The sequence below is a fragment of the Mycteria americana genome, chromosome 3 (genome assembly GCF_035582795.1).
Source record: "Mycteria americana isolate JAX WOST 10 ecotype Jacksonville Zoo and Gardens chromosome 3, USCA_MyAme_1.0, whole genome shotgun sequence".
Lineage (NCBI taxonomy): Eukaryota > Metazoa > Chordata > Aves > Ciconiiformes > Ciconiidae > Mycteria > Mycteria americana.
This window is the reverse complement of record NC_134367.1, coordinates 16,247,092-16,259,510: the sequence shown is the minus strand read 5'-3', so window position 1 is coordinate 16,259,510 and position 12,419 is coordinate 16,247,092. Positions and strand designations below refer to the sequence as shown.

Below are 12,419 nucleotides of genomic sequence, written 5' to 3'. Positions count from 1 at the left end.
TAGCTAGTCAGAAGGGTCGTACTGCAGTTTTGGAGTAAGGTGTTTCTTACCATCTTATGTCATATGGACCTAAATCCTTTTCCAGATCTAGCCTCAAGGTCCTTGTGCACTTGGCAGGTCAAGGTTAGCAGTCCTATCCAGTCCACCGCACTCTCACCAGTCTGTTAAGCTAAGTGATAGGGGTTTTTTTTCCCAGCTCTTATAAAAGTTGCTTATTTTCCTGTTAAGCTGATTTAAAATGTAGCAGTTTGTCCAGTGTCAGTGAATCTGATTTATTCTCCTGAAGGATCGGGTTCTCTTTGTTTAAACATCCTCCAGCTTAATACGGAAACTCACACTTCTTTTTATTTACAGAGTGAAGATTACATAAAAAGCCCCACTTTTACTCCCACCACTGGTCGTCATGAACATGGACTTTTCAATTTATATCATGCAATGGATGGAGCCAGTCATTTGCATGTTTTAGTTGTCAAGGAATATGAAATGGCCATCTATAAGAAGTATTGGCCCAACCACATCATGCTTGTTCTTCCAAGCATTTTCAACAGTGCAGGAGTAGGTAAGTACAACAAAAAGTTCTAACAAATGGGGACACATGACTTGGGCCCTTGAGGTTTTGTTACTCAACAGTGAAATGTAGACACACACCTTGTAGCTAGCATATCTGATCTGGTGATCTGGATTCTCTTTGAAGACAATGTGTCACAGTCGAAGATGCAATTCTCTTAATCCAGGTCACCTAAACCAAGCTACATGAATTGCACCCTAGAAGTACTTACTCTCCTCTATTGATTTTAAAGGGGGCTGAGGCTGTTAACTCAGATGGAGTTACCTACTCTGTTTCCTCATGGAAGTAAGCTGTGTACTATTTGCATAGGCAGTGATGCACTGATTGGGTACATCTCTTAGGTAGGCTCTACTAATATAATATCTGTGAAATATTCAGCTCCTTGCTTTTACTGCTGGAACAACTTATAGACAGCAGTAGTGACAAACATTCGAAGTAGATCGTCAGGGGAAATTGTTCCCATGTTATTCAGTTGCTCAATCAACAGCTCTAGACGTTTGTGCTAAGAGATGCTAGTGGAGCCAAATATCTGTCAGGTTAAAAGAATCAGTCGCTAAACCCTTAAGACACTAGCAAATCTTTACCACAGAAGTCAGGCTTCATTTTGTGTGATTCCCAGTGGGGTCCTGTAAGTCACTTGCTTGGCAAGTGACAAAGTAAGTTGGCTCTGGGGAGTGTTAGGGTGTTAAAATCTTCGGAGTGATTCGTACCCTGGTCTGCAGAAATATTCACTTGAAAAGGCTTCCAAGTTAAAAGCAAACCATTTCTGCCCCTACTTTTAATCTGATGGTTTATGTCCTTGGTTTCAGGTGCTGCACACTTCCTCATAAAAGAGTTGTCTTATCATAACTTAGAGCTTGAACGAAATCGGCAGGAGGAGCTGGGGATAAAACCCCAGGATATTTGGCCTTTCATTGTCATTTCAGATGACTCCTGTGTTATGTGGAATGCAGTAGAAGTTGATTGTTCAGGAGACAGGAAGAGGTAAATAAAGTAATATATGCTTTTTCAGCTGATCTCTTTTAACCTTTCCCTGCATATCAGTTTTCAAATTACATTTTATATACTACAACGTTTCCCCTGTACAAGCAGAGAATAATATTTGCCTAACGAGAGAAGTATTTTCCCTAGCTATCTGCCTTTGCATAGCACATAGTTTAGCGCCTGTTTTTCATTCCTGTCCCCTGAGGATTTAAGTGCCCTGCAGCCTTTGCTGTACAGCTTGGCTCCGGTCCAATCTAGAGTTACTTGGACTGCAGATTTCAGACCCTGTAAACAATCCCTCACACACTGGGCAAGCATGGGCATTCACACATGTACATTTTTAACAGGATTTTTCTAAGGAAGCTAAAAGACATTTCTGTGCAAATTGTGCAACTGATTTCCTCTGGCTCTTTTGTCAGTCCCAGTCTGTATGGCTCCTTTATTAGTTCCCCAAATCCCCAAACAAGTATTTTTGTTTTCATTACTTTAGAACATTGTTTGTACTAGATATTTTTATCTATTCCCAGAACGGTGCTATGCAGGATTTTCAGCAAACCTTCAAAGAGAACTAAACTCAGTGAAAACAGATTTATTGGCTCTAGGGGTGGCCTAGGAATATCTTATACTTTGCACTTAAGTTATGGCACAAAGTCAGCAACCCCCCCAGAGTCATTTGGAACATTATCCAGGTAACTTTAAAAGTTTACATATCGGAGTGAATATTTGCAAAGATCCAGGCTAAGTTTCAGATCTGTCATACCAGTCCCCACCACATAAGCACTAGTTAATTTTAAGTTTTGATTAGAGTGAGAGACAAAAAGTTGCAGTAAAGAAAGACAATACTGAAGTTATCTACCTGATACTCATAACTACTTTCGACTGGTAAGAATTGCTCCTCAGCTGAATGAGATTCTGAATATTCTCTCTATACTTTAAAATTAACACATTTTCGTAATTACTGTAGTGACTATGCGTGGACTGAAAGGAATGTTTCCTTGAAGCAAATTCTGCAACACATTGAAGCAACTCCCAATGTCACTCACTATGCCTTAATTGGGATGAGGAAATGGTCCAGTAAAACAAACAGTGCTGAGATCAAGGAACCATTCTCCTGCTGCCATGTGCATGATTTCATTATGCTGAATGTTGATCTGACACAGAATGTACAGTACAACCAGAACAGGTAAGGAAATCAGTAGCGTCTTTCAATAGAGATGATGAACCAAATAAAGGAAGTTTTACAAAAGCTCTTGGTTTTTTTTGGGGAGGTTGTTAATGGGATGTGGACGGATTTTGTTTTCTTCCTGATGGTTTAAATCCTTCCCAAATTGCCGGCAGTTGGAAAAAGACAGTAATTTCCATAGTTCCAAATAAAGCCGTCATATTTGAATTACGGGGTAGACACATTCAGCAGCGTGCCCTGCAGTATTGGTCCCCCAGTTGTCTAGTGGCCTTTGGGTGAACACTGCACTTCCCCTCCTGCCTGCTTTACCTGCACTCCCTTCCAAAGGAAACAGGGGTGTATGGGTGAATGGTGCCTAACCAAGTCTTGTTCTGACATGGAATTGAGATATAGCTGGGATTTTTACCCTGAGTAGCACACTGGAGCGGCTGCATGTGTGCTCATCAGGACAATCAGAAGAAAGGAATAAATAAACCTCGTTGACATTGGTGGTTGTTTCTCACATTCAGCTCTCTCAGAAATCCCACTTTTTCATTTATTGTGCCATATAGGATATATCAGATTATAATATTGCCATACACAGTATCACCACAGTTATCAGAACTGTATTCATAGGTACATCATCTCACAGAATTGCACTGATCTATGTGAAATAAACTGTGGGTTTGGCCCCATTTCTGAGGGACAAGCATTTATTACAACAGAATGAAGTAGCTATCACTAGAGGTGGGATTCACTTGTCTAAAGCCGGTCTTTAGGCACCTCAGGATATGCGAGATGTCCGTATGGGGCTGACAGGTATGACATGAAATCTACATGTGTTTTTCTGTAAGCTAGGTGGGATACCCCAGGCTCGAATGGCTCTACACACCTAGACTTTGATAACTGAACACCAGTCACTGTACTTCTCAGAACTCTCCTGTCTCAGTGAGATGTCTTTTGAAGTCCAAGTGTACTTATAACTGCAGGGAAGCACTTCTTTCATTATTCTGTGGATAAACACATGACCTAAATTTCTACCATCACCAGCCTTATACTTTAAAAGAGCATTTTAAACTTGCTCCTGTGCATCTCCTAGTACAGAACTGTGCTCCCAGGCTGTCTAACTGTATTACCTTATGAAGCATTATGAAGGGCTAAGGAAGGGAACGACAATAAAGCAAAATGATATGAGTACAGGCAGCAATGTTAAAATGTCAGGCATGCCAGATCACCCCACCCATTTCCTGCCTGTGTCCTTAACCCATGCGTGGCTCACCATAATCCTCTGTGTGGGTGCTCTTGGGCCTCAAGTATTGTATGACATTCCAAGCCTGGGCTGGCAAGAAAAAAGGTATGTTTTAAAACGCAGAGACGCTGACATTCAGGGCTACCAAATATCCATGTAAATATTATTAAGATCAAAGACAAGATTTTAGAAAAGTACAGTTAAATGCCACATTTCTCACTGATGTTCGCTGTTGCAGTAATTGCTCAGCTCTCTTAAATCCAAGCCCTGGATGTTAATCCAACAGTTCTGCACATCATCCGGTTTGCTGTGTAATATCTACATTCAAAATGGAGAACTGAATCTGAATTTTCCAAAGGCCAGAGAATTTGAATTTAGTCAGCTTTAGGAGTTTACCTTTTATTCTGCTCCATCTTATTTTTAAAATGGATCAAATTTAGCTCAGGGATGTTTGGCCTCATTCTGCTTAATTTATTCTTATGTCTCAGCAGTTCTGGTGTATTAAGAAAATGTCTTCAAATAGTTTTTGTCTCTAATGTAAAATGACATTCTTTCTGTAGAGGAATATTGAAAAAATTTACTGGATATTTGTGTTCTAAGTGAAAAATGAGTAGTCAGAGACCTCTGTCCATTTGACAAACCAAATGTAGGGCCTCATCCATTTCCTTGGAAGTCAAAGGAATTCATTTCCTTGACCTTATTTGGGGTAGTAATGTATGTAGCTATTTTCCATGACCACGTTATTGCAGTAAAAGGCAAAGAAAATATTTTAACTCCTAGGTGTTTTCCCTGGCAATTTCCTACCTTTCTCCTTCCATTTTCCTCTGTGTTTCTGGTCCTTTTGCTCCCTAAGTGGTTCCTTCCCTCATTCTGATCTTCTTGAACTCATTCTAGCCCAGTTTATTATTACAAAGCTGAAGCCTCTTTCCCTGACTGATAGGCACTGGTGGAGGGTCAGTATGTTTGACACCTGTCCTTTCTATGGTGCTGATCAAAGACCCCGAGTGCTTGTATTTGTTCGTGTGTGATGAAAAACATTCCTCTGAACTGCTATGATTTTATTCTTTCCAGATTTACGTGTGACGATGTTGACTTCAACTTGCGCGTCCACAGTGCTGGCCTTCTCATCTGTCGGTTCAATCACTTCAGTGTCATGAAAAAGCAAATTGCAGTAGGAGGACAGCGATCCTTCCACATTAAGTCTAAGGTGGGAACTGAGACCTCTGTATCATTATTGTTAAAAGTCTCTTTTCCTTTTTGTGCCCTGTAACCAGGAGAACTGAGGTGTTTTGGTGCATCACCAGTTGCCAGTAATGGGGTATGTCTTCCATGTTTTATTTTTTTTATTTCTTTCTGAAATCCACAGTATTCTTGGCATAAATGCACCTTTCCTTAATAATTTTCCTTTAAAACTTTTAAAAACACCTAAAGTGTCTCTTTACGATTCAGGTAACCATTCACTATGAGTTTTTTTTATCTATAGCTATTGAATTGCTCATCTTCATATGACTTCCTATGTAGGAGTACTTTGGGTTCAAACAAGAAACCTCAAAGACTCTATAAATACAAATATAATTCTGTGAAACTGAAACTTTTTTGGTAGCAGATATTTTTGGCTGAATGACTTTGCTTCTTACATAAATCTTAGATTTGTAAGATATAGATATATTTTATACAAACCAAAATTCAGATAAGTGCAACTTGATTGATCAGGATTGATCTGTACCAGAAATATTTTTCCTCACAGGTATCTGACACTCCAGTTTCAATCTCACCTGCTCAGTACATTTGTGCTCCTGACAGCAAGCATACCTTCTTGGCAGCACCTGCTCAGTTGCTCCTTGAAAAATACCTCCAGTATCACAGCCATCGCTTCTTCCCTCTCTCGCTGAAGAATTATAGCCATCCAGTGCTATCTGTGGACTGTTACCTTAACTTAGGACCACAGGTACTGAACAAAATAATCTTCAAGCAGCTCTAGAAATGTACAGGCTATGTTTTGGATGAGTTTGTTGATGCACTCCTTAATAATAGTTACACAGCCTTGGAAGAATCAGGTATTAGATCCCTATAATGTTAAAATCAAGTTCTTAGTCCCATAGAGATATTATTAGAGGCTACAAATAAAGTACATGGAGAACAATACCAGAGTTGTCCTAAATCCTAATGTAGTCTGTGAATTATATTATTCTGAATTAACACAGAGCACATCTTTCTTTAAGAAAAAGTCTTCTTACAGCAAATTTCTTCCACAAGAGCGTTTTACAAATACTAGCTAGCCCTTAAAAAGCACTTCAAAATACAAATGTTTTAGTTGACTTTTGACTGATAAGCTGAGGCAGAGAAGCAAATACCAAGAAAACAGTCAGAATAGGAGAAGCTGACATTAGAACTCAGGAGCTGTTGGCTCTCTCTGATGGGTTTGGATCTAAAGCCAAGGTCATATTTAAACTTAAATGTAGGTCAGATAGAAGTATGACACTAAGGTGGTGGTGTTCAGGAGAGAAACTGTTTCTACCTTTTCACCTGACTTGAATACTAAATGAAATTCAGTCTTGCTGGATTTACTGAACTTCTTTACCAAAACAGCTGTGTAATGACCTTCCCATATATGCTGCTCCCAGAACATTTTGAACTATATCTTTTAATTTCCTTTCTGGCTGAGCTTTTACAGGTCTACATTCCCACCATGCTTGGAAAAACAAACTCTGTGGAAGGGCATTAACTGTTACTGTCTTCATCCATTGCATCCTTTCAGCTCTAACCCATTCAGCACATGAAATTAGTTCAATTCAGTTCCAGAATTGTTACCTGAGCTGCAATATGATACAACAGGATTGAAGGAATATGGATAAATGTAGGCATCCTGGGCCAGAGTCTCAGTTGCTGTGGGCCAGCCTTCCTCCACTGAATCATGCTGAGTTATGCTAGTTGAGGGTCTCCCCCAACTAAGTAGTGGAATGGCACTTTGGAAACAAAGCCTTCTGTGGAAGATTCCTTAATTTAAATTTATAAATCCTGAAAGACTGCTATAAATATTCCCAGTTCCTAGTGGATTTGGGGAGTAGCCATAAAAACAAACTAGACAAGAGGAAACCTCGCACATTTATGTATACACACAACTCTACTGACTTGAGTAATCTTATCATAAGGTAAATGAAATTAGGCATTTCTAAAGGGGTTCTTTTCATGTCCGACTGCACAGTTACTATATTTACTCATGCGTAGATAAACTGTGCTGGGCAGGTCACAGGATTATGGTTGTGGGGAGCTATTGTTACTGCAGCTTTCAAACCCTATCACATCTAAACCTCATGATAATAATAGTAATGAATAGTAACGACTAATACATAGTTATGAATAGTGCTTTTATGTAGATTTTTAATAAGTGGAGGCATGTTTAGGAAGGAACCATAAAGATCACAATATCTGGAGTTGGAAAGCAAGTCTGAATTTGAATCAGGTGCAAATACTGAAAGCTTGATATCAAGCCTTAGCTTTATATAGAAGCTTGAAAAATGTTAAATTTTTTTCCCCTCTCCCAATCAGATTGCAGTGTGCTACGTGAGTTCTCGGCCTCACTCTCTGAATATCAGTTCCTCTGGTTTGACATTCAGTGGTCTCCTGCTATACCTCTGTGACTCCTTTGTTGTAGCTAGCTTTTTGAAGAAGTTTCATTTTCTTAAAGGTGAGCTGCAATAATTTTATTACAGAGAATTATATGACCAGGTCTCTGGAACCCTGGAAAAAAATGTATTTTATATGAAAATATACATGCTATATATGTATATGCATGTATTCATATTTGTCTTTATATGTCCCACCCATCTTTGATGCTTGATCATGCTGGCTCTGTACGGTAGTAAACTGGTATATAACAGTGCTGTAAGTTCTGCAGATTTCTAAGTGGGGAGGAATGTTGGATCTATATCATTATGCTTAGTGTATATGCATAACTCCTCACCTTATGTTTGAAAACTGAGTATTTAAGAAGATTTATGTATGAAGCATTTACCTATTGTGTTCTTGCAGGTTTTCTAATTCTTGATAGAAAATGCGTGATGAACAAGCCTCCATCAAAATCTATTTACTATCCTTGGAAACAGAAGCTGGCTCATTTAAAATTTATTCCTAATAACCAGTTTCTCCATGTAGTCCTTATGAAGGTGGATAGCAGTGGAGACAAATAATTTCCATTTGTATTGCAGGCAGTCACACTGCAAACTTCTTTCGGACTGTTCTGCTACTATCTTAGGCATTTAGCACTCTGGGGATTTGTTTCGCTCACGGCTATAACTGTCACTGGAGGAGGAACACCGGGGCAAATGCCTTCTTGAAACAGGCAGAGTCGTTCTGAACTGCTGCGTTCTTTGTTGCAGTTAATACAGTTTCATGTAGGCATGTGTAGCAAAGTGCAAATTGGGGTATACAGTGCTTTTACCTGCACATGCACTGAAGCCACGAGTGCCAGTGTCTATGCTCATTCTGGAGCAGTGTCCACATTTTAATCAGCCTGTCGTTTCTCTAACAAGGCTATCAGAGTAACTGCAAATAAAAGCAGTGCTTTTGTACTGCATTTTTTGAGTGACCAGAGGCTATCAATCAGTTTCATTTTGCATAAACCAGACAATTTTTCTAGCGTGCAGCACAAAGTGTACTTGATTCAAGATTTCTCCATCTCCCTTGGCAGTCTACTTGATTTTCTAACCTGCCACATGAGCATTAAACACCACGTGACTGTGTGTCTTGTTTCTTTTTACTGTATTCTCTGCCTTTTTTTTGTCTTGGGCATTTCCACTTACCTCACCATCTCTTATTCAGGTTATTGGATGCTGGTGAGGTAATTATTTCCTCTTAATTGAGCACTTTTCTCAGAAGCCAGGAAATCATGCATGCAAGTTAAAATGATATCAGCATGCCAGTCAAGACAGTTGATATTGTTTACTAAAATATGCTATTTCTTACTTTGGCATTCTGGATTTGCCTGTGTCCGTAGCCATACAGACCAGATTCTTCTTTGCCAGCACATTAGCTTACTGATCTGAAAAGCGCTAACGTTTGTGATTAGTCTTAAGGACGTGTTTAGACCATTTCTGGTCAGCAAAGCACAAAGAGCTTAGTCAGCCGTCATGGTGATTGACTTGTGGTGTAAGTGTTTTGCTGAGTGAGGGTTTCACTCAAAAAGGTAATGATCAGTAGGGCTAGAACAGAAATGGATGCAGGGCTTTATCTTGTTTTCTGCCAGGACCCATCACCACCTCCTTAGACCTGACAGTTTTACCCTTCCTTACCCTAAAGAGTAGGGAAAGTATTGTTAGTCCTGTTTACTAGATGAGTACTAGGTACCTCAAGTTACACAAGAAGATCTTGATAAATAGGGAGCTCAACATAGCTCTCCTCAGTCCTACATGAGTGCCTTAATTTTCCCCCAAGCTCATTTGTAACTCCTGTTGTGAAAGTGGTGGAGTTCTACATGCGAAGGGGTGTTGGGAGCTGGGTGACATGAGAACAAAGGGGATGCTCACGTGGGTTTCTTTGTTACTGTTTGCTTAGGTGCCACCCTGTGTGTGATTTGTCAAGATCGCAATTCTCTTCGCCAGACTGTTGTCCGGCTAGAGCTGGAAGATGAATGGCAGTTCCGACTGCGGGATGAATTCCAGACTGCCAATGCAAAAGAGGACAGACCACTTTTCTTCCTGACTGGACGGCATATTTAATTGAAAAGAGACACATTTCCTGAATGATACAGGAGACTAATTGCTACCATGTCATGAAATGACTTTTGAGAGGCTCTGCTTTCTGAACAGAAACAGGACTGTTTTCCATTGTTTATTAGAATGATATCTAATCAGACAATTTACACTCATATTTCCAAATATTGAAGTGACTTTTCTAATTTAATTGTCTGATGGAAGTTGTTCCTAATTCCTGGGAGAGATGCAGAAACTTACTACTCTGCATGGCGGAAATCATTTTGGATCAGAAGGGAGGTCAATGAGTGCACTTCTTCTGTGACAAAAAAGACCACATGCAAGTTCATAAGCAAGAGTTTTAGAAAACTTTTTGTACATTCCAGAAATAGAAAATGTAAATTTAGGAGCAGATTTTGTTTTACAAGTCTTATTTATCTAACAGTTGGCACAAGGTTACAGGCGTTGTTACAGTTTTGTAGTATACTGCTACTGATTGATCCAGGTAGGCTTTTTATATGAAGATTTGTAAAGTATATTTCTTAAATAGTGGGAACTCAGTTGGAGCCTTAATTTTTGGAACAGGTGCCACACTGGATAGTTTTACTATACAGGACTCTTGGGATAGAAGCATTATTATATGTCTGGTTTTATTAGCATAAGGAAGAGACTCAAGAAAGTAGATTTTAAAATGAGATCTGAACATTTAAACCTGAAACTGAAATTACCTTGAGTAACTGCAGAGACCAAATGGAGAGACTGACCTGCAAGTGACTTATTACGTCTAGAACAGTGGCGTTTCCTGGTTTCTGATTAAATTGTTGCACTGTCTACAGACTTCATGGTGGGCCCAGTGCACTCAAGACAGCAGATGAGATGGTTCTGAAACACTCCCAATACACTTTCTGGGGATATTTTCTTGCCAAGGTGCTTCAAAAGAGTGAGAAAATGGAGACTACATCTCTGAGGAATTCAGGTGGAAATCTAAAAACATGTTCTAGAATGGCACCAGGCGTCATTTTGTACGCTCTAAATGTGAAGTCAGTGATCACGGTCTTTGTCTAGGTTTGTGGAAATATTCTCTGAGTTGCAAACTTCATGTTTGTCTTTAAAGAATCAGTGTTAACTTCACTCAGTCGAGGTGCAGGAAGGATGAGTATAGACATTGTCAGAAGGCATCTAATATTTGGGCAGTCCTTTCATGCTGGATACACCAATGGAAGGATCATTGATTTTATACTGATGAAATGCCATTAGGTGGCTGAGTCCACTAGACTACTGGCCTTGAAATGCAGACATCAGTATGGCTGTGCCAAAGAGCTAATTTAAGTTCATTTACAGGGAAAAGGTAAGTTCTGTAAGTTTGAGAGACTTAGATGGCTATTTACAAGATAACTGCTAGAAATCAGTGTGTTTCTATATTTCATTGTCCTTGTTTCAGAGTGAGAATTCACTTTGTTGAAGTTTTGGGAAGAAAGGCAGGCATTGTCCTATGTAAATAGTATTACTTGTTCTGTTTTCACCAGTTGATTAGTTAATTTAAACCTTTTTAAAGAAGTGTGACATTCATGTCTAATCAATCCTTTATAAATAAAGTTCATGCTGCATGGACATCTGTCTTGGTGATGTACAGGACCATCAAGTATGCTTTTGTAGGGAAAAAAAATGGTTGGCTGAAAGGAGCTGATATAATTAAGGAATGCTCTGAACTGATCAAGAGAAAATACAGTACTGCTTAATGGCCTAAAGAGTAATGCAGCCTTAAAGGTGTAAGAGTTTTTACAAGAACTCAGAACTAAAGATGGTGAGTTGAAATCTCCTTTCTGGTAACCAAATCCTTAAACAACTTACACCAAGTGTCTGTAAACTTTCCCTGTGTTTTTGACCTGAGATTTGCTTTGCAAGTCTTTAGACACCCATTTTCTCCAAGAAACTGAAAAAACGCTTAAGGTATACAATAATAAACACATAAAAATAAATCACATAATTTCTTAACATCCTCTTTTGCCACAAAGTGTTCAAAACTTTGACAAAATGCAGCCGCTAGTGGGCTGAAACCATCATATTCTTGAGTGTTGCTTCACCATTAACCTTTTGCTCCATGAGTTACCTACCTACTGTATCCTGTCTAGAGGATAGGGGTCACAGGACCTGGCCTCACCAGACGTATGTCTATCGCATGACCAAGTGCAATCATTCTCCATCATGGAGTACATACATAAGCAATCGTATATGGTGAAACTTGCTTGCACAGCCCATTGTCTGATAGAGCACATCCTGCTACAAGACCAGATAAGCACTTACTGTGTGACCAAAATGCAGTCACTTCTCATCTATGACCAGCTATGTACCAAACATGGTAGAAAAATACGGCATTTTGTTCACAAGATGCCAAATAGTAATGGTAGATCAGTCAGGGAAAGCCGCTCTCCAGAGCTCCATCCAAAAGTTTCTTCATCCCTGACCTAGTTTACAAGCTAAGCTCCCTTAGACTGTAAGTTTTCAGGGAGAGGGACAACGTAGGATTCACGTCCAACTAGGACTCTGAGGTGATGCAGTAATACAAATAAATAATAATGATAAACAAAAGCAAATCTGTTTGGGTGGGACTGGCATCCTCTGCTGCAACTTCTTTGCGCTGTAGTTGTTTACCATAGGTGCATGTGCTGGGCTGGGAACCCAGGTCCCAGCTCCACCCTTCTCTTGTCTTGCCTTTTGTGGGAGGGAATTACTGGCTTTCAGTCCCAGTGATCTTTGCAAGAAAAC

General features: G+C 39.6%; 1 protein-coding gene across 11 annotated transcripts in view; it reads left to right on the top strand.

Moving 5' to 3' along the window:
- Nucleotides 1-11,626, top strand: part of GREB1 (growth regulating estrogen receptor binding 1) — a 102,732-nt gene extending 91,106 nt beyond the window's left edge. For 9 of the 11 annotated variants that reach the window (XM_075497933.1, XM_075497935.1, XM_075497937.1 and 6 more), the window contains 7 exons: nucleotides 355-559; nucleotides 1,378-1,552; nucleotides 2,517-2,735; nucleotides 5,035-5,170; nucleotides 5,711-5,911; nucleotides 7,513-7,651; nucleotides 9,517-11,626. In XM_075497933.1, the coding sequence (XP_075354048.1) occupies nucleotides 355-559; nucleotides 1,378-1,552; nucleotides 2,517-2,735; nucleotides 5,035-5,170; nucleotides 5,711-5,911; nucleotides 7,513-7,651; nucleotides 9,517-9,680 (1,239 nt within the window). In that variant the 3' untranslated portion in view covers nucleotides 9,681-11,626. Of the gene's footprint in view, nucleotides 1-354; nucleotides 560-1,377; nucleotides 1,553-2,516; nucleotides 2,736-5,034; nucleotides 5,282-5,710; nucleotides 5,912-7,512; nucleotides 7,652-9,516 lie in introns of those variants that run through there. The other 2 variants (XM_075497942.1, XM_075497943.1) reach the window with 2 other exon arrangements.
- Nucleotides 11,627-12,419: the final 793 nt, after the last annotated feature.